This window comes from Aptenodytes forsteri, unplaced genomic scaffold, assembly GCF_000699145.1.
Source record: "Aptenodytes forsteri isolate BGI_AS27 unplaced genomic scaffold, ASM69914v1 Scaffold195, whole genome shotgun sequence".
Classification (NCBI taxonomy): Eukaryota; Metazoa; Chordata; class Aves; order Sphenisciformes; family Spheniscidae; genus Aptenodytes; species Aptenodytes forsteri.
This window is the reverse complement of record NW_008795317.1, coordinates 3,013,574-3,035,594: the sequence shown is the minus strand read 5'-3', so window position 1 is coordinate 3,035,594 and position 22,021 is coordinate 3,013,574. Positions and strand designations below refer to the sequence as shown.

The window sequence follows — 22,021 nt, the reverse complement described above, 5'->3', positions numbered from 1 at the left end:
GAAATTGTATTGTTCGCTCGGTCATTTTTATAATCTTGTTACAACAGACAATTTATTTTAGCTACTGCTGTAACATGTACTAACCTCCAAACAATGAAAATCTCATAAAAAGACAAAAGAGAAGTCTACCAAAAAAGTTATTTTGTGCCCTCTTTTCTTTAGCTCATGTTCAATGCCGCATAGAACTGCAGATCCAGAAGGGTACCTCTCCCCCTCAACCTTTAACTGTATTTTGTATTTCTCTTCCCTTTCAGCATTCATAAGATAAAAAGGTAAGTAAGTGACAGGTCTCGTCTCTAGTGCTGCTCTTCCTCCAGACTAGCTGTATTCCTAAATGCACTACAGGGCTCCAAGGTCTTTGTGTAGTATCTAGAATGTCATGTTGAGCTAAAGGGATCAGCAGAGCTTATCTGGAATGACCTGCATAGTAAAAATACGTAGATACCATTTCTTTTAACAACTTTCCAAGGAGTCTGAAATTATGGGAAGAGCAGAATCATTAAATGCTGTGATCAGTACTACAAACAGTTCTAAGGAGTAAACTTGCAAAAGATTTGGAGACTACAATATATAAAGCAAAGAAAAATAGTCCAGGGACTCTCCCAATAGGTCTTTCAAACAAATGGGTTTGATCTATAAGCTGTGACACTGCATTTCAGAAATCAGTGCAATCAGTTTCCCATCTTTGATTTAGAGCTGCAATTAGAAATATAGTCCTTTGCTAGTCACAACCCAGACCCGTTTCAGATCAGCTAACTGTTACAGCTTGCTTTTACCTCCTCCATAATATTTCCTTCTGTCTCAGCCACAGGACTTGTAGAAGAGCTTTCTCTTAGTTTCTTAATAGTATTAAAAGTCTGTAAGAAAAAAAAAAACAATTTGTTTGTGACATGTGAATATAACTTTGTATACTATAATGCTGGCCAGATAATGCGCAGTGTTGGATTCCAGAAGAGGAAAAAAGTAGGTACAACAAATCAACATGGGAAATAAGGAAATCATCACGATATAATTAGGAAAGTTTCAAAAATCTTCTTTCCATGATTTTCAGCAGTTATATAAAGCAGATTTACCTTCAATATCCATCTGATCATGTCCTTGTGCACTTCCAGATGAGGTGCGCTTTGCAGTGTTTCTAGCATAGCTAGTATACTAGGGGAATTATTGGGTGCCTCTCCTGGTCCTGAGAAAAAATTACGACAACAATTGATTACACTGTTACCTGACAAACTAATCATTCGCTAACATTAAAAACAACAAAATCCAAAAAACAACACTTGTATATGTTCAGCAGCTGAAGAATTCCTTCAACAAATAGGCACAATATGTAACTTTCATTCCCCCCTCTGCAAACATTTTCACGAATACTCTCTAAATCCTGAAAAGTTAGAGGAAATAGTCTTAAAAGTCTTGCTCACTGACTGTATTTTCTTACAAGACCAGGGCACTGTAGAACATCCAATATTTTATTTCCCACCTATTTTAAATGGAAGAGTCTTAGCAACTTCCACATCTTGGCAAAACTAGAGGCACTAGTCAGAAAATGCAAAGGAGAGTCAAGATTAAAAGACCATTTAAGAAGGCAACTACAGTTTTTGCAATTGTAGCATCTGATCATGTACAGCATGTTGAGACGCTACTTAAAGATATTAAGAATCAGATCTACTGGGAATTATTCTGCTTCTGGATTTCTCCTCTAGAAAAGACCTTTAGTATTGCTAGTATCATAGAATCTACGCATATGTAAAGCACATATGTATAGCCAACATGGTAAAATTTTGATGGATAAACAAATACACTCTTCTGGTAAGTACTGTTTCAGAAGAATAAAATATGAGATACTGGCATTTTCAGCTATTTAAAATTTGCTATACATTTGAAAAAAAAAGGCATACTTGATATTTTCTGAGTGAAGGTAAATGTTACAACATTCTCCTCACTGAGATTCTCCAGATGTTGTTTTTCTTCTTGTAGTGCCATTCCAAGCAAATGCAAAACCTAGGTAAAGTAATTCATATAATCTCTTTATATAGCTTGGGTAATTCATTAAGAGACAAGGAAGTCATACAATAGAATTATATAATAAGAATATACTTGAAGTTATTTCTATATACACAATTCCAAAGCTACATTACACAGGAGTAACAGTGTTTGTTTACAAATTCTTGAAACTTCACCGGATAAAAACCACATTATACCACTTGTATCTTTCTGTTTGCTGTCCTGTCTAGTGAGTGAGAAGTCAGTGCTTCTTGGCTTTCTCCCTAGCAATTGCATGTCATTATCACAAGTCTCTGGACAGAAGCATGATGCACACTTTAAATCCTTTTTACATAGAAAATTTAACTGACAAAAACTTAAAATTATTAAACTAAATTTATTCTAACACTCTAGAAACACATTTTAAAATAACGTTAACTTTTACGTCAGTAAAAAGCTGTAATCTCCTTGAACTTAAAAATTGAAATTACCCTATTTGGCACTAAAATAGTCTGAATGGCATTTTAAAGCTGAAATACTTAAATCTTGGTGGTGAACTCTGTCATACTGAATCAATCACTTTTTCCACCCCATACAAATTGCCAGAATGGTCTAGACAAAAAGCATTACTGAATGCCTGGAATCAACACTGAAACCCATGTAAGGAAAGGATAATCACCGGAAAAATCTGTAGCAGAACTGGAATGCAACAGTCTAAGATAACTAAAGTATCTCTAAAAAAAGTGGTAAAACCTGATTTGAGTCTTGAAAGTTTTTTAATTTGTTTTAATAAGTAACAGCCAATTTTTCCTCAGTCTATCACATCTGTCCAACAAGGTCTCATCAGATACAGGCCACCTCTTCCAGATGCCTCATATCAACCTTTGCACGGTGTTTCCAAGACAAGAGTGGTTAACTTCGGAAAGATGCAGTCCAACTGCATGGCACCAGTGAACACAAAGCACTGTTTCTGAGCAAGTGATAGGTCCCTAATGAATTGCACGTTTTGGAGAACACCAGAGGTACTCATATGGCTGAATATGTTTAGTTCAGTTTAAAAAAAGAAATCTTACTTCTACGCAGTTATTCCAAAGCCTAGCATTCTCACATTACCTAAATGTAACTACATTCTTCATTTTTGTTGCTATTTATAATACTGATATATTGTTCCATTTTAAACTTTTTTTGTGTTATACAGAATCGCTTATGTTAATTTAAACTTAGCTATAAAAGGTAATATATAATCAATAAGACTGAATGTCAAAAAATTAATACTCAGTTTCAGAGCTGGGGGTTTATTTCAATGTGTTATTTAAAAATCCATCAATATTTTTGAAAAGTTTGTGTTTGGACACTAAAACAACAACCCTGACCAATATTAATAGCCCTTTGATGGCTGTTCACCACTTATCTCTGCACACCCCACAAAATGACCATCATGGACAACAAAACCTACAGTAACCCTCCAGATTTCTAAAGATCATTATAAATAGTGAGGAACAAACAGCTCAGTTGAGTTTCCCAAAGCTGATACATTTTCAAGTTAGAAAATTCCTTTCTGTAGTTTTATGATTTTTTCTAAAGTGATTTAGCCTAAACTGAAAACAGCAAAGGAACATCAAGAAAAAGTCAACGTGCTTTACCTAATATGCAACAACTCAGATGAACTCGTTCTCTACCACAATAAACACTAACTATTTCAACTGATTCAAGCAGAATTCTTCCCTCTCGCGTGCATCCCATTAGAAATTTACCTCTGTCTTCCATTCACTTTTAAAAATAAATTGCATCGGAGGCAGAGGGGTTTCCCTAGTCTTGTATATCAGAAAACACCATTTATTTCTCATTCAGAGTATCCTGGATACGTTAGATACCAAGTAAACAACCCAAATCTATAAACCCATGTTAAAATGCTAAAATACATATTCCTTCCTTTAGCATAAGCACAATTTTAAATAAGGAAACATACCCTTTGCAGCATGGACTCTGACCAGGCATAGCCATTGTGTTCTACTGCCCACTGCAGTATAGTTCCCATAATGCACAGCATGACATCAGATTGCAGAATATTAATCAGACTTGCAAAAAGTGGGCAGAAAGGAGGAAGAGCTGGTGGTGGAAGTGCTGAAAGGGAAATTTGTGTGTTTGACATCTCAGCATCTCTGAAGTTTGCAACACCCATATAAAATGTCTGACTTTCAAACAGCTTAACCCAAGACAGTATACAGTTGCTTGATAAACAGTATTACAGGTTATAACATTCAACATGGCTGCATGTAACAGAAAAGCCAAAGGAATAAGCCTTTCAGAAGGCTGGTTCCATGATGGATCAGATTCCTGTCTATAACCAGGGAGTCATAAGGGAAATTGCTACATTTTCACCAGTTTCTGGCTAGCCCTAGAACAGGATGTTAGTCTAAGTGTTAGGGCAATACATAGTTTGACAGGTGCTTCCCTACCTCCTCTCAAAGAGAAATACCTGTATCTTCTCTGTTCTGTCTTTTCAGCTTTCTTTGTGCTTCCTCTGCCTGAAATAGAAGAATGATGCCAATATTACTCAAAACCTGTACAAATATAAAACTAATAAAAAAGCATTCATACTTTATTACATTGTTACTGTTTTTTCCCCTTTTTCCCAGCCTTAAATAAAACAGGAAAGCTTTCACGTCTTTTCAGTTTGTCTTACATTCTACTTGTAACATAGGGCCTGCATCTTCAAAATTAATCTTTCATCTTGAGCTAGCCTGGATTCTTTTTCTAGCATAAAATTGTAAGACAAGTCTGAGCTAAAACGGCAATTTCCATAAAGGTAAGTGAAAATAGAGATTGTTTAAATACTTTCAGTAAAATAAGACCTAAGAGAACCCACAGACAAGCTCCTGAAGCCCCATTGATTTCAGCAGCTCTGTACAGGACACAGGATCCGGTGGCACAGAAATCACCGCGAAATCTTGGGCAAATTTTGTCAACATTCTCAAATAAGTTAACTTTTAAAAATTAACTTTTAACCAGCTGATAATATTTCTTCACAGAATAAAGCTTTGGAAAAAAGCAAACCAAAAAAGTCACAAAATAAAAACCAGAAAGTTAAATTAGTAGTTACCTTTGATTGCTCTGCCCTTGAAAAGTGATAGAAATAGAGATTGAAGTTCCTGGCACATTCTGGTTTTAGTTCATAGAGAAAGCAAACCACACAAAACACAAAATAAAACCCAGAAAGTTAAATTAGTAGTTACCTTTCTGCCCTTGAAAAGTGATAGAAATAGAGATTGAAGTTCCTGGCACATTCTGGCAAAAAAAAAAAAAAAAAAAAAAAAAAGAGAGATAAAAACTTATGTTCATTGGTTACTAACATCTGAGCATAAATGGTTAACAGCTAAAAAACACTGCTCAATAGGCACTCTAGAAATCAAGTAACAGTATTAAGAATGATGCACATGAGTAAAGCCATGGGCGAAACACCACGACCTAGCCCCCTTTCTTCTATTCTCTCATTTTCACTAATTTAGATATTGAATTTTTAAAGTTGAAATATTAGAATAAAGGGAAACATACTTGAAACAGGCCACTTCTTCAATCACACTTTCCATTCCTGTCTCTCTGTTCTCCTACATGGAATGAAAAGGCAAGACAGTGTGTTACTGTAGTTCTTGGATTTAACACATTCAAATATCATACAACACTAGATAAGAATGCAAAACAAATGCAGTACAAAGTCATTTTACTGGCTCTCAAGAGAACGCTAGAGCATGTAACAAGAAGATACGTTCAGGAATACCATCTCTGCAAAAAGTATTTTAAAAAAAAATCATTTTAAGTGCTTAATTTCTACTGTTCTTCCTTATAATAATAAACTTGGATGTAACAGTAACAGAAGAAAACTCTAAGTTAGCTTACTCAGCCTATCTTAGGAATATACAGTCATTTTTAGGAATATACAGTCATTTCTAGTTTCTAGGCCTTTAAAATGAAATAAATACAGGAAAGCTGAAAAGACATGTCACTGAAAAATGGTAAAACAACCACAAAACACAGCAGGAGAAATCAGCTCAAATATGCAACACTGCTTCATACACAAAATACCTTTTAACATTCCCATCCCCTCCTGCAACACATTCACAGCAGTTAACAGGCCAGGGAAAATGTATTTAAGACTGACAATGCAATTTAGAACTCTAGCTTAAATCCTAGTTTGCTCTTTCATCCAACCCTAAAATATTTTTTAAAAAAACATAATACTACCCTAAAATTTGACTTTTCAAATTGTTTAAGTTTAAAATATTTAGAACAATGACATTTCATAATTTATCACTAAAAGTACTACCAATATAGTACAAGATTAACTTCTGAATTTTGATTGCCTTTGGAAATCATGTTTAAAAGATTACTTCAAAAATATTCTAAAAAAAAAAAAAAAATTAAGCTTTGCTATCCTATAAAACCACTCATACCAGAATTCAGACGAATGCTTCTGTCCACGCAAATGAAGCATTTATGTTACACAAGTCATTATGCTGTGTCTGATTCCATGTCTTTTCAATTATTGTTAGGCTTTAAAATATAACAGCTTATATTTCTGGATAGCTCCAACAACCCACTTCGATGTGTCTATTCAGGGTTTACAAGCAGACTGCAGAGACTGCTGGCCAGATGGCCTGATAAGAAACAGTATTAAAAAGAGAAAAGAGCTGAAGCAGCTCTCAGGCTCCTGCTTCTTTCATATGTCATTTCTTCTTCTATAGCTCTTTCCTACCTTCTCCATGACAGCTATTAATCTGTACTCATGCTAGCATAATCATGCTGCTCCCATTCCACATTAAGTGGCATAAACTTGCATAAGAAAAATTTTCAGCAGTCAGCCTTATGAAGTTGAAGTTGCCTTTTTTTTTTCCCCTCCCAAGTTACTTACATCTTCAGGTAATGCCTTTACCAATTCACTGTGAGCCATTGGCCTGATGCTCAACTGATGGATGATCTCTCGTTTGATTTCATCTGTTGCATTTACCTGTCCTATTCCAGGACTGAATCTTTCGCCTGTAAAAATAAAACATAACTTTTTTTTTTAGGATTTTAAACACTTCTTTCTCTTCTTTTTCAACTTAAAGCAAAAGACTGGAAAATAAGTCTCTTCTGTGAAATCTTGTGTTCACCCACCAGTTTTCAAAAATTCATTACATTAATCTAAGCTAGTTTCAAGGCTGTTCTCCTAGGAAAGAAGTCAGAACTACAGGCAGTTCAAAATGGGACTGAACTTGAGATGACAACGAAGAATGCTCATTCCAGACCATTAAAGAGACTGAATTTTAAAATTAATGATGTATTCTGATTAAAATTAATGAAATGTATTCTGAACTTACCAACAATCATTATAATGAGGTATAGCATCTCTTCTATAAGAGTGTTATTTTGTTGAACAACATCCTGAATTAAAACAAACAAACAAAAAAAGAATTTACATTTTTCAATTAAGGGTAAAAGAATTATTCCATATGCTGAAAATATTTTTCCGTTGTTTCAAAACATTGCCTTAGCACTCCCAAATTAAGCTATGCTGAAATGCAATCACAACTGCCTTAAACTTCTTAAACAATGCAAAAATTATGCATCAGTTTCTGATATTTACCCGTCTGACAGGTAAAAGTATTTATGCATATTTCAAACTGGTCAAACTGAATTAAAATAGGACAGGTTTTGCTTTTTTACCAACAAATTGCACAGTCTCGGTACAACAGCATCTGATACGCTTTCGAAAACAAAATTGCAGATTTTCTATTGCAGTAGTACATAAAATACCTTGTTAGTATTTTCTGTGCTAAATCTTTTGCCATAGTCTGGAGTACTAAATATCTGGTAAAGTTCAAAGCGACTCAGCATTATCATCAAGAAGTGATTTGGATCCATCATAGACACACCTGTCTAATAAAGAAAAAAATGATTATAAACAGAAAATAGATTGTATATAAATATACAAACATGCTATAATAACACCCGATGTCCACAGTATATTCTTTATGAAATTCATTCCTCTTTCTATCCTGGGCGTGAAGATTTAATTACTTAAGTTTACTCTCTTAGGACTCCAATAACACAAGCGACAGCACGTTTGACAAGCAGGATCCTATGCTTTATCAATACTTTCTGATGCCCTTTTAAAATGTAAAATATTCTGGGTTATTCCTTCTATCTCAAATACTCTAAATAAAATTCAATGAAAGACTTTTGGTTGCTTGGTTTTGTCTCTACAATCTTGTTCCTGCTGGCTCAACTTTTAGAAGGCATAATATCACTTAGTATATAGCACATAAAGATTTCAAAATAAAGGCTGAAGACTTCAGCAAGACTTCCCAAACCTTCCTCCAAAGAACAATACTAATGTTTCAATGTAGCCACAAACATTTACTTCCATTTCTGAAAAACACTGGCCAAAGTTTTTTCTGTTTATTAAACAATGTATTTAAGTTAGCCAATTACAAATATTTGTTGTTAGTTTACTATGGCTAATGGGACCATCTTTAAGACAGAATAATTTCCAACAAAACTGAAGGTTATCTACCCAAATGGGCAGCTGCAGATGATCATTAAAAATTAGGGGCAGATCAAGCCTCAGGGAAATATGTCTGAAAGCAGAACTCAGGACATAAGCATCATATTGGGTATTGCTAACTATAGGTAAGATTTGAGGGACTTCCTGAAAAAAGATTTTGCTGTCTAGGTGAACTACGCACCCCGACCTGCAAATTTTAGTTTTCGTCACTCTCAGTGTAGAAGTAACGCATCAGACCTCTCTGTGTCAGAGCTAAGTAGACTGCCAGATTTGTAAAATTTCTTCTGAAGGAAAAAAAAATAAGAAATCAAACACTACTATATGGGGTTCCACTTTCTATCCAGCATTTTAGATGCCAGCTTTGAAGTGATGGAGAAGAGGCAACACATGCATTGAGTACATTACTGAAGACCTGCAGACTCACACAACTGCTAGTACAGCACAACCCATGAGTTAAAATATTACATTCTTGAAGATGTAGCATTACGTACACATTACACAGAAAATTCTGCACTTTCCACAGTATATTTATAAAACAAGGATTGCAACAACAGTATTTCCTTTACGAATTATCCCATAAAGACACAGATACAATAAAAAAAAAATAGAAGTCCTTCCATAAAAATTGACTTTTTTCCTTGTCATTAAAAGGTTCTGATGGAGCTAAAAAGAAATGCACACATATCCTGAAAATGCTTGATAAAAATGCAAACTGGTACGTATGGTTACCTGAAGCATTACTATGTCCTTGTCAAACATCTCCCTCCTGCACTTCACATTATGATAGTAATAAATCTGAAACAAAAAACAAACCACGATAATTAACAAACATCATATTTAGTCTAAGCTTATTTTCATTCTGGAAAAATAAACTTTGTTATACAGTATTAGTAAACAAAAATTGAATCAGTGATTCGAAAAAATCATACGAATATATTTGTATGCAAAAAGCATTTTTATATAGCACAAAACAAGCATAGTTGCTGGCTGGGTTGTACTGATCTAATGTCTAGACTGCATACACTTAGAAGGAAAAATCTTGTGGACCTCTTAGGGCTACATTTTAATATATCTACTTGTTTAGCAATTAACTGTTTGAAATTCACAGGAGAGAAAGCCCTTGCAGTTGGAGAAATGTTCTTTCTTTGCTCCATGAATTGCTCCTTAATTATTTGACATATGATCTTTCAGGAATTGCCAGTTTCAGCAAAATGTTAATATTGTGTGTCCTGGTTTCAGCTGGGATAGAGTTAATTTTCTTCCTAGTAGCTGGCATAGTGCTGTGTTTTGGATTTAGGATGAGAATAATGTTGATAACACACCGATGTTTTAGTTGTTGCTAAGCAGTGCTTACACTAGGCAAGGACTTTTCAGCTTCTCATGCCCTGCCAGTGAGAAGCTGGGAGGGGGCACAGCCAGGACAGCTGACCCAAACTAGCCAAAGGGACATTCCATACCATGGGACGTCATGCTCAGTACATAAACTGGGGGGAGTTAGCTGGGGAGTGGTGACCGCTGCTTGGGGACTGGCTGGGCATCGGTCGGCGGGTGGTGAGCAATTGCACTGTGCATCACTTGTTTTGTATATTCTTTTATCATCATCATCATCATTTTCCCTTCCTTTTCTGTCCTATTAAACTGTCTTTATCCCAACCTACGAGTTTTACTTTTTTTTTTTTCCTTCCTTCAATTCTCTCCCCCATCCCACCACGGCGGGGGGGGGTAAGCGAACAGCTGTGTGGTGTTTAGTTGCCTGCTGGGTTAAACCACAACATTTTGATAGAACCATACTTAACCCAAACCATCCTGGGAGTGAACTCGACAGTACTGCACCAAGCAGCAGCCACACCTCAGTCACTGCACAGCACTGAAACGTGGGAAAGGCTGATTCTACCACAATTAAGGAAAATAAAGAGGGCTATCAAGTTTCTACCTGGGACTGGGAACAATCTTCAGCGTGCTAAACTTTCCTCTAGAGACACACCATTTCTCACCAGAATTACATGGAAGAGAGCTAGGCATGCCTTCCCTCTCTTCCCCATACTAATAATTCACACACAGATGCCCATTCCTATCTTCTGGGAAAATATCCAAAAGGAGCTGGCTGAACATGAGCTCTCCATAGCCAAAGGAAAGAGAAAGGACTTCCAGACTGCGGGAGCCATATTACCCAAACTAAACCAGGCTCTTAATTTCAAGATGCTGACAGCCAGGGGAAATTAACACAGAGACTTATTTCTCCATCAAAAGCTATGCTGGTATTTCAGATTTGACTCGTGTCTACAGTAACATGGGCACTGCTATAATTGTACATAGAGCTCCTTTTGCTGTAATAATGACAATAAAGGACATCACCTTATAAAGATTCTTTAGGTTAAGAGGCAAGAAGTGTCAGAATGTAATATGTTTGAGCAGCTTAATTCCACCTCCAAGTACACATGCATTGCAATTATCTAGTGAAGATGGGGGCTTGTGGGAGGGAAAGAAGTTTCTTGCAAGTAAATCAAGTTAACACCTCACAGAACTAAATCCTATTTCTGTTGTAGTCTATGTCTTGCTGAGAAAATCACTTTAGATGATCACCCTGGTGGGTGGCACTGATGCTACAGTACCCATTTTATAGTTGTTATGCTTGAAACACCTAAGACCTAATTCGTACAAACACAGAGAACATAAGTTTAGAGATGGATGGAGCTAGTCTCTGGAAGTACGAAAGAAGTAGGAGAGATAAAAGCCAAGAAACACTCAGTTCTGCACTGGTTCTAATGCTTCTGTGTGGTTTTCAGATTTCAATTACTTTATAAACATAAATAGTAATAGTATCTTAATGGTGCATATTTTTATATTTGAGACACTTTTATGTGAAGGTGATAAATACATTACTGAAGATGCACAGATCCAATTCTGCACTTCATGCCGCTGTTGGACAGTATACAGTAAAAAGACTAGGAGTCATTAACTGCTTTATACTAAAACTTCCTTTACACACAGAGCACTAAGTTCACTGAGCGCTGTAGCAGTCCTGAAACAAAAAAGCAACTTCTGACTAAGAAATCAAAGACCAGTTTAAAAGCACAAATATTCAAATGATGTGAGTGCTGATATAAATGCCTACCTCGCATTGCCTTCCATAGGTTTTACATAAGTGAAATTTGAAATCAATACAGAAAGGGGAAGTTTTTAGGTCCGAAATTATCTTGGGGGAGTTATCAGGAAACAGGGATTCCACAGCTACTATGTACTTACCTGATTAACAAGAGAGAACCCATTTCTTCTCCACATCCCTGCATGCACCTGGGCACACAGGACTAGGCATCGTAGAGGATGTTCTATTAACATAGGCGGGCTAAGTTCACTCTGCATTAAGAAAATGCAATATTTTGATATATAGAGAGAAACTAAAAGAAAATGGGACTGAAACGAAGGAGGATATTTGTGATCATTAAAATATTCTGGCAATGCAAAAGAGAAGCAAATCCAACACATGTATTACAAAAGTTTGATGAGCCTATTCACAATCTACCCAATTGTTATTAGCCAACCTTACATTCTGTCTTTGCTCCACAGAAGTACTCCACAAGGGCTTTAGTTTATTCTTAAAGACAGTAGGTTTCATATTTAAAACATCAACACTATCAATTTAATAACAGTGTCATTTGCTTTCTTTCATTCAAAGGTTAAGTACTACTTCTTTCAAAAGACACTGAGATTTCTTCTCCCAGTTATGCTTTCTCCTCTTAATTTATCTTGTTCTTCTTAACTTCCCCTTAAAGAAACAGCATATCAAAGAAACAGCTGGGGAAGAAAATGAGAACCTAGGCCAAGGAGAAGGAATCAGATCCTGCCAGGAGTTCCTAAAAACAGTTTCTACTACAAAAAGAAGGTAATGCATGAAGAACGAAATACAAATCTAAAACCTGAGTCTTAAGTTATTTAAGAGAGCAATACTGATTGCTTATGCTCCAGTCATTAATATCTAGACATTAATCTTTTAAGAGGTAATTTTACCTACTAAAGATAGTCTCACTGAACAGAATTTATAGCAAAAAGGTCCTTTGTTTTATTTAATAATATCCTACACTTACATGACCAATTTCACATTCAGCATTAATTATATTTAATGAATATGCTACATTTAATTACATACCAGCGGTAGCAGCTCTGGAAACTTATATGCCACTTCAGTTTTACTCAGCAAAACATGCAAGCCTACATAAATACACAAAACAAATACATACATAATATTACACACAATATTTTATATAATTCAAATAGGACAAAAAAGGTCATCTAATTTACTACCAGACCACTTTCTGGACACAGCTACAAGTAAGCCCACAGAATTATCACCCTGGAGCTACACAGCTATTTTCTGAAGAGACACATTACAAAGCACACATTTTAGGAGAATTAATGTTTTCCCATTGTATCTGCATAAAACTTGCAGTACCAGTGAGATTTTTGCCTTTCTTTTGACTCTGTCATGTCCCCTCAGCGACAGCCAAGAGTCCTTGGTCTATCAGACAAATTATGAACAACAGATACCTCATCCTTTCTACCAGTCCTTAAAGGTTTATAAAATACCTCAGGACCTATAACGAGGCCCCTACAAAAGTTTTCTGGTTTGCTTTGGTTTAAAGCTACAAGGGTTTTGCTTAAAGATTCAAACACTCAAAGTTATTTAGCGCTGAGCTACATAGTATTTTACCTAAGAATTACCTTTTTCACTTCATTACCCGTGAATTTATTTTTATCCTATGACTTTCTGATTCTGTAAACTAAAATTCATCAGCCTTTTTTCAACACAACTATTGAACAAGATAGGCACAATACAAAGAGAAAGACATAGCTTAATTTTCCAGTGACACATTTGATAAATCTGTTCTCTAACAAAATGTTCATTAGTCTATTCAATCTGACAGCTAAACGTATTTCAAAACAGTCAACTACAGTCCGTATTTTGTTGCATTTCTTTTGCATCTCAAGTGGAAAAAGCAGCAGTAACTGCCTACAACACACCCCACTGACAAATCCAGAGACATGAGACGATCTCCCCCAGGCCTGAAACGATAACAACTTCTCCAATGCTTGGGAACATTTTGTCTAGAGGCTATCAAACAACTAGAAAATGGCCAAAATGCATCCTATTCAGGCTTTAAACAACTGTTGTGTGGTTCCTTATGTACACACAAATACAAATCACATTTATACAACATTTTTCATTTCCTGAAATACTTTTAAACTAGTTCATACCTGCAAGTAAACGAGAAACTGGGAGATGAATGCTAACTTTTTCCTGAGAAACACAGTATCTGATGGTCTCAACTGAATGTCCACACATACTGAGAACAATAGGCTGTTCTCCATCAGTAAAACCACTATGACACTGCATCAACACAGTCAGGCATTTCTTGTAAGCTTCAATTAACACTTTTTCCTAAAAGAAAGATCGCAGTTTAGAGATTATGAAAAAACCCAGAGCTCTGCAAAATAATACAGCCAATGTAAAAAAGTCTGACGGGTTTGGGGTTTTTACCTTTATTAATGGTCCTGCAAAATTAAGATAAGGAATCCAAAAAAAGGAGCTGAATTAAGGGGGACACAGATTGCAAAAGTCATACAGGTATATCTGATTAGAAAAACACCCACTGGTTTGGGGGGGTAACATATTATGGGAACTTTCTGAGCAATGATCATGCTAGGCTAGTAAAACCTGAACATTAACTAATAGTGACAGATTAAAGCCAGCTTGAATGTTCAAATATTCTAGGATCACTTGTTCCACAGCCATATTTTACCATGCTGAAGTTCTGTACTCCTAAAACTTGAAACACTTACGGAGTAGAAACCTGATTTATAATCAGGCAGCATTTGGTAGTCCCAGGGCCTATTACTCTATTCCCTCTTCTCTGAAAATTATAACCTGATAGTGTTGCGATGACCACAAGTTTCAGAGATGTGACAGAACTCTCTCTGCAATATTTTTTGAAAGGCTTAACCACATTCTTATGACTTGGGTCAGTTCAAGCCATAAAAGATGTGTTTAAATACAGAAAAGATTTGCACTTGCTCAGAGAAGATGATCTTGGCTTATGGTGCAATTACGTGTCTTGCTCAATTGTTACGCATTTGTGTAATTTGGGTTTTTTTCCCCTTCACATGTTCACATGGAGAAACAACTCAGAAGAAACTTACATCTAAAGCACACCAGTCCTGCATCATTGAAATAACAAGTGTTAATTTCATCTGCAATGTAAATGCTGCTTCCCATTCTGGTTCCATTTCTATGTGTTGTCCTACTTGACGAGTTATTGGATCCATACCCTAGAAACAAAAAGAATTATGCATTTCAACAATATATCACTGAAATACATTGACAACATTAGCATAACTGTGAGACAGTAGCTACTGTCCTTATAAATATATTGTTGCTACAACAGGAAAAAAGCAGCTTCGGACCATCTGAAAAGGAATTATACACAGTAAAATAATAAGAAAATTAAACAGGAATTGGAAGAGAAGAATACTGGGACAAGAAAGGTTTTGGATATGAGCTCTATTTATTATTAACACCTGCAGAGATTTCAGTATTATGAGCAGTACAATAACATTTGTATACATAATCTTACATACACATTTGGTTTTTGAATGTGTTTTCTAGGGATGTGCTATTAAATGCATTTAAGTACTAACTAAAGACAGGGTACTACAGTACCTAATCAGCTCTTGGCATAAGAAGAAAAAAACCCAGCGTGATCTAAGGATTACAATATATTCAAGAGACTATCATAAACAGACTAACAAAAGCTAAGTACTGAAAGGTATGCTACTGAAGTACTGAAAAGTGGGAGTGATTCTGACTTATATCTTACTGATCATACAGTCAATTTGCCCTTGTAAAAGCTGCACCGCTTTTAAAATACTCCTCCTAAGGTAACATAGCGCATGAAAAGGCTGGGGAGAAAAAAAAACCACAGCAAAGAGGTCTATTTATATGTCAGGAATTATATATTCCTCAATACAAGGAGCAACTCTGCTGATACTTAAGTAGTAACTGGAGCTCTCGCTATGAAGGAAAGTTGGTTAAGATTTTGCTCACACAATTAATTGGGTCTTGTCTGCCTGTATAGCTGCAAAATATGCCCAAAATGACATTTTTCTTTTTGAACACTCTTCCTTTTTACTGCCCTCTACAACAAACTAAATAAAAAAAGTTAGGTGAGATGTTATGTTTCAGGAAAACATGATGACTCCAAAAGTTATACTGTACTGGAGTTATAAAATGGAGAGTACATAAAATTTCCTCCATTTTTATATCATGATAGCTAACTTCCTGCTTTAACACAGTGCAAATTTTGTAATTCACAGATTTACATACCTGCATACATTTGAGTAATTCTAAGAAGGCATCAAAACCCTCTAGGAACTTGTGCCTCAAGTCATCTGACCACTCAGTTGGCTTACTTATCAACACATACCTGGGTACATTAGAAAGATACAAGTGTTAATTTTGTATTTTTTTTTTCCTCCTCAATTGATCAAATCAGCATATAGTTAATATACTTACTTGAGATCCAAAATAAGGCTCTGAACACGCCTGAATTTGAAAGCCTGCAGAGCAGTGTAACGTTCAAACTGAAACCTGCCTTGGATGTCACGGTGCCTTAAGTGGTCCATAAAAGTTTTGATGATAGTGGTCATGAGATTTTCTTCCGTTATTAGCATTCGAGCCTATGCCAAAGTACATTGAAATTTGCTGTAATTAACAGACACAGCTAACAAGAGTTTCACACTGCACCATGAAGTTTATAAAATACATGAGTTTTTACCCAAAATAGTTACATCAATAATTAAAACAGAAGAACATATTGAAAGACAATCTTCCAAACATTCACAGAAGAAAAAAGTAATCTAGTCAGAAATTATCATAATCCAGATCTCTCTCTTCGGATGCCTTCTGTACAGAAGTTTGACTATAGTTAGGCTCCTGCTAACCTATATAATTATGACAAGACATATGTTATTATGTGTCTTATAATTAACTTGTACCTCCCTTTAAGCATGTGTTGTCTCCTCTCATATAATTTAAGTATGAGCCCTTTAGGGGAGTAACAGCTCTTCTGCTTTCTGTTTACAAACTGTCAAGCACTGTGGTGAACAGCGCTTCTTCTGAACTGCTAAGGAACTGTACAGTGCCATTTCCACATGGAAATTACATGAAATGACTTACAATTCCCCTCAAGGGCTACTGCATATATCCATGTGTTGTAGGAAACAAATCAACAGGCATCACAAAGTCCAACGAAGATTGTCTTCCACACCCAACCTAACCCAACCCCACAACAGAGCAGGGGGCACTAAGAAGTTACTGCCATCTCCTACTTGTGAGCTCTTCCAGAACTCTCCCATTCTGTTGGTTCTCCAAGGTAAATGGGATGAGTCCTGCAGTTCTCGGATCCCATGAGGATTTTATTATGTGGCTGGTAGATTCAAGAAGATTGGCTACTCTGATCTACCTTAGCGACACTGTGGTTGTTGACTAGAGCTTCTGAGTTCTACAGTTGCTAATGATACTCCAAAATACAGTTTCTAAAATGCCGCTGCAGGAAGGGGGCAGAATCTAATGGTTAACATTTTCCCCCAAAAAATCACCATCAACACAACCACCCATCCTCCCTCAAACCAAACAACCTCCATTACTTGAGAGCTCAAACTCTTAAATTACTAAGATCAGTTTGAAAATGTTACTGGGGGGCAGTAGAGTGGTTTTACATTCTTCAACTTATTCATTCAGTTAAGAACGAATCCAAATGGCTGTAAATACATAAAAGATAATTCTTACTTCATATGGTGGGAGCTTAACATAATTACTTTCATGTCATGTCTATTCCATACTTCTATAAAACAGTTAAAAACAATTTGTTTTGCCTTTTTTGCAGGCTTTTGAAATAGAAAACATGCAAAAGGGACACTCCAATTATTCTCCTCTAAGGAAATGTTTGAAATTACTTTTTTTAAAAAAAAGTATTAATACACATATTCCACCATCCCATCTGCCAAAGGAAAAAATAATACCATAACCATTTGAATAATACTAGTTGGTTAAGTCTAACTGTAAATCTGAATACTGGCAACATTCTTATTAACAGCATCAAAATTAAAAGAGGTAACAAAAATATTGCCCTGAACCATGGAAACAAAATCCTGAGGTCCTGTTGAATTTGCATGAATAACATCCAGCCCTAGGAAACTGAAAAACAACTTTGCTCAGTATCATAACTGCCATGCTACTATTGAATTTTAGAGCTCAATTAAGTTGATTAAATTTGGAAGGATTCAGAAGCATTCATTTTCTAAACAATTCTGGCTATGAAAATCAGACTTTTATTTCCAGTACAGCTCCAAAGCTTAATTTGTCTAGTTTGTAATGCAAGCAAAGACAGACTTATTTGGAGACTGGAGCAAAAAAAGACGTTTCCCAAACAAGCATAAACTGGTAAAAGACCAGCTGAGTTAGCGAGCTGGGAGAAGGAACAGTGCCCCTGAAGCACTGTAACAAAAATGAACTGGAAACCTGAAAGAAGGCATCATCCGAGTCTAGAAGTACCAAAGGAAGTAGGGAATATCATGAGACAATTCTTGCTTGCACTTGTGTTGACTGGAAAATTAACGTAAAGTGGATCATTTATAAAACTGCACCAGAATGGTATGCTCTGAAACTGTGATATGCAAACCATAATGTAGATTACTACAAACAGTAACTGTGGCTCAGTATGATCAGGAATTTAAGTGTTATGCGTGTGTCTCTAAATAAACATTTAAGTACCTTTCTAAAAAAAGTAAAAGAAAAATGTAAAAAAAAAAGCCAAAAATACCCAGCCCACTCTGGAAAGTCACTCAAACTTTGCAATGCTGAACGCTTTACCTTCTAAACCCATAGCAATGCATGTAAACAGTCTGACTGCTGTGCAGCAGCAGTGCCATGCATTTCCACAGTAATGTTAAAAGAAATCTGCAGTCTTGATTCAAGAACCTCGAGTTGCTTTTAACAAATAAAGATTTCCTTTTTTGGTCTTATAGTACTTACAAGAGAAGGCACTGTGAATATCTGTATCGAGAGGTCAGCAATTGAAAACTCTCTGTCGTGGTCATCTTTCATAAAATCACTCTGCAATCGCTCATAGTTCTATTAAGAAGGAGGCAAAAAAAGGCAAGGAGTGCCAACTATCAGTTTTTAAAAGAAAGACAGGCACTACTCACCAGAGTAGGTACAGTGAAGAGTTGGACAGACAGAGCAGCCACCGATACTGCCCGTTCGTGATCATCCTCCATATAATCTCTCTGCAACTGCCGGTAATTCTAAACAACAAGGGGAAATTCACCTCTAATCCACACTGACCTGATTTTTTTTTATTTAAACGTCTGCTCTGGGAAACTTTAACGCCATGATAAAGGGAAGAGTAGCTCTTACAGATTATTATATAGATATTTTGTACAAAGAACATGACAACTTAATCTGCTCACACGTGAGATCTACTCACTCTCTTTTTCACAACAAAGGTTAATATTTTATTTTCTGCTTGAAAAAGTTCTTTGTGTTCAGCAGAGTGAGCAGAATTTTGTAGTGCTGATTTAAAGCATTTCAAATACTAGTTACTGCAGAAATACTAATCAGCATAACTGAATTTCAGCACTATTTCTGAGTGGTGCTGTAACAGCTTACACCTCAACAATGAGAAGCGATTAGCTCCTAAGTGATAGCCTGCACAGTTGACGGTGAAGACAAAAACATCTGAACTGCTTCAGTTCTGGGGAGCCTGGAAAGCCCATTTTCTTCCCAGGAGATGAGATGCCATTATAGCTAATATTTTGAAGACAGAAATGAAGTAGTCAGCATTTCATTTCAGCTTTTCACTTCCAAAAAAAAGGAAAAAAATTCTGGGTAACAGTTCATTTGAAGCACTGTATGCTAACTAAACTCTCTTCGCTAGACAGTTTAAGAATTTAATGGCTCTTTGTAAGAAAGATACTTACTCTTGCAAAGCGGATAGCGAAAAGTTTCTTGTATTTCAAATCCATAAGTAGACTGCTCATGAATAACTGGTGATACACATTTCTAGCTCCTGTCAAGAAAAATAAATGAAATATTGCATGTCACTATTTTCTATCAACATATTATGAAAATTTAGAAAAGTAAACTTTTACAGAATGAGGTAAGTGTGCATGTCAGAGCAGAAGCTGCTTTGATTAAGTCTATCAGGTGGTAGCAAAGGACAAAGAAGAATACATAAAACAAAATTCTTCAAGTGGCATTATTTATTACTCCTGTATAAGATGACACTGAGCTGTTGAATGGGAACATAAACCTTCAAATATACAGCAAGTCAGGCAAACAAGAACGGAACTGTATTCCTCCTCAGGATAAACAGAGGATTCAGATGGCCCAGGGTAAAAAAGAGCATGCTATTATGAGAAGTCCTGGGAAATGCAATAAATTGTTAGTTGTGAACAACTCTGCAAAATGATCAGCTTAGCCACCTCTGAATTTCTAGTCTGTCTGAGCAGCATCCTAGAAAAATATTATCAATACAAATGAGAATTGACTGTATGTAGCTTGGAAATACATGCACCTGTGTACCATTATTTCTGTAGGTCACTTTTAAGTCAAAAGCCATTACACTATTTCCTTAATGCAGAGTAACTACGGAACACATGAAAAAGTAGAGAAATACTGATGCTGAAATAGAAATGCAAAAGTTACTCCTTGCTTACATGAAAGACATTATCCTAACAAAATCTGTATTAAAAATACTGTAATGGTCCACAAAAGTAGTACCTTCTAGATCACGAAATTTGCAGTCAAAAAAAAATAAATCTGAGTGACAGGAATTCCTTCACACGAGATAAAGGTATTAGATAAACAAAGCCTAAAAGAATAATTTTCTCCATACTACATCCACTTTCCACCTTACTTCTTCCTTCTTTTATTGGTGCTCCAAGAAGTTCCCAAGACAGACCACAAAGAGATGTTACTACCCTCTAGGATATCTGTACCTCAGAACTGAAAAGCAACAAAAGATACTTGGGGGAGGGTAGCAATCTTCAAAATACTATATTCATGTTTAAATAAGGAAAAGACAGATATATTGCATCATTCTCTTGCCTTCTCTTTGCACTTCTCTTTCTTACACCTGGCCTTACATGCCTTTTCAGGATATCAAATCAGACACAGAATCCATGATGGAAAAGAAATTAACTATCTCCACTTCCTCAAAATTACAACTTTCTAGCCAACCCCATTATACCAATCAGGCTTTTAAAATTTTAAGGGCTCTAAAATAACAGAACGGTAGTTTTCACTGAATGTTCTCAGAACACTTAAGAATACCTCATGAACACAAACACAAGTCAAAGCAGAAAACCTCTGCCCTATCCCTTAAAAAGAAGCATTTTGGTAGACATGACATAGATGCTGAGATCCTATAAAGCAGACAAACCCAAAATCACTCTATTGTTTACTCAATTTCCCTTAACTATCATTGTCATCCGTGTATTCAAGTCAGCCTTAATTTCAGACTACTTTAAAAAATTAGATCTAAAACCAGCCCCGTCTCCAAATGTTCTTGCCTTCAATATATCTGGAGTGCATCATGAAGAGACAGATTATCACAAATCAGGCAATTCTATCTATAATACACCACAGTAAAAAAATGATTAAACATTAGCAGATACAGTAAAGGGAAAACTTATATGCATAGCATTGTTTAGTATTTTCCAGAAGTTTGAGGAAACTCACCTTTCCACAGTTTAGAATCATACAGCATCAGCTTATCCACAAGAGAAGAATTTTCACCATCTGGCCCCTCCTGTAAACCAACTTGACACAATATTCGACGAAGGCCATCTTAATGAAGAGAAATTATATAAGTTAGTTATAGCTTAAACACAAATTTGTACATTATTTTGACATACTGGAATTTTCATAAGACACAGTAGAAGCCATAGGGCCCTCTTTTCCTTGATAACTGAGTAACACTGCTCATATTTTGCTGACAGAAACACAAATATTTTATACCTTGCAAGTTTCACACTAACCTCAGGGAACATTAGGAACCTTGTGAAAATTGCCAAACAGAACAATTTGTTTCAAAGTTATCAAATAAAAATGTGCTGTCTTAAAAGTGCTGCTGGCTTACTAATATAAGAAATAATTATACAGCAGGCTAATTTTCCAGGTTATATTTTTCCTGTTTAGAGTCCTATCAAAAGGAAAATATAAAATCCAGATATGAAATGACTCTGTCCTGGTTTCAGCAGGGATAGAGTTAATTTCTTTTCTAGTAGCTGGTACAGTGTTTTGGATTTAGGATGAGAACAAAGTTGATAACGCACCGATGTTTTAGTTGTTGCTAGGTAATGCTTACACTAGCCAAGGACTTTTCAGCTTCCCATGTTCTACCGACTGAGAAGGCTGAAGGTGCACAAGAAGCTGGGGGG

The 22,021-nt window shown here is 35.9% G+C and overlaps 1 protein-coding gene across 1 annotated transcript in view; it reads right to left on the bottom strand.

Moving 5' to 3' along the window:
- UBR2 (ubiquitin protein ligase E3 component n-recognin 2) overlaps window positions 1–22,021 on the bottom strand; it is a 64,083-nt gene that overhangs the window by 18,829 nt on the left and 23,233 nt on the right. The window contains exons 8-27 of the mRNA XM_009279612.2: window positions 21,321–21,428; window positions 19,559–19,647; window positions 18,785–18,883; window positions 16,092–16,255; window positions 15,903–16,002; window positions 14,720–14,848; window positions 13,778–13,961; window positions 12,672–12,733; window positions 11,771–11,881; window positions 9,254–9,319; window positions 7,774–7,896; window positions 7,338–7,401; window positions 6,890–7,014; window positions 5,515–5,588; window positions 5,084–5,165; window positions 4,460–4,508; window positions 3,950–4,104; window positions 1,896–1,998; window positions 1,074–1,183; window positions 777–857 (exon numbers count right to left, since the gene is read on the bottom strand). Of these exons, the coding sequence (XP_009277887.1) occupies window positions 777–857; window positions 1,074–1,183; window positions 1,896–1,998; window positions 3,950–4,104; window positions 4,460–4,508; window positions 5,084–5,165; window positions 5,515–5,588; window positions 6,890–7,014; window positions 7,338–7,401; window positions 7,774–7,896; window positions 9,254–9,319; window positions 11,771–11,881; window positions 12,672–12,733; window positions 13,778–13,961; window positions 14,720–14,848; window positions 15,903–16,002; window positions 16,092–16,255; window positions 18,785–18,883; window positions 19,559–19,647; window positions 21,321–21,428 (2,078 nt within the window). The remainder of the gene's footprint in view (window positions 1–776; window positions 858–1,073; window positions 1,184–1,895; window positions 1,999–3,949; window positions 4,105–4,459; window positions 4,509–5,083; window positions 5,166–5,514; window positions 5,589–6,889; window positions 7,015–7,337; window positions 7,402–7,773; window positions 7,897–9,253; window positions 9,320–11,770; window positions 11,882–12,671; window positions 12,734–13,777; window positions 13,962–14,719; window positions 14,849–15,902; window positions 16,003–16,091; window positions 16,256–18,784; window positions 18,884–19,558; window positions 19,648–21,320; window positions 21,429–22,021) is intronic.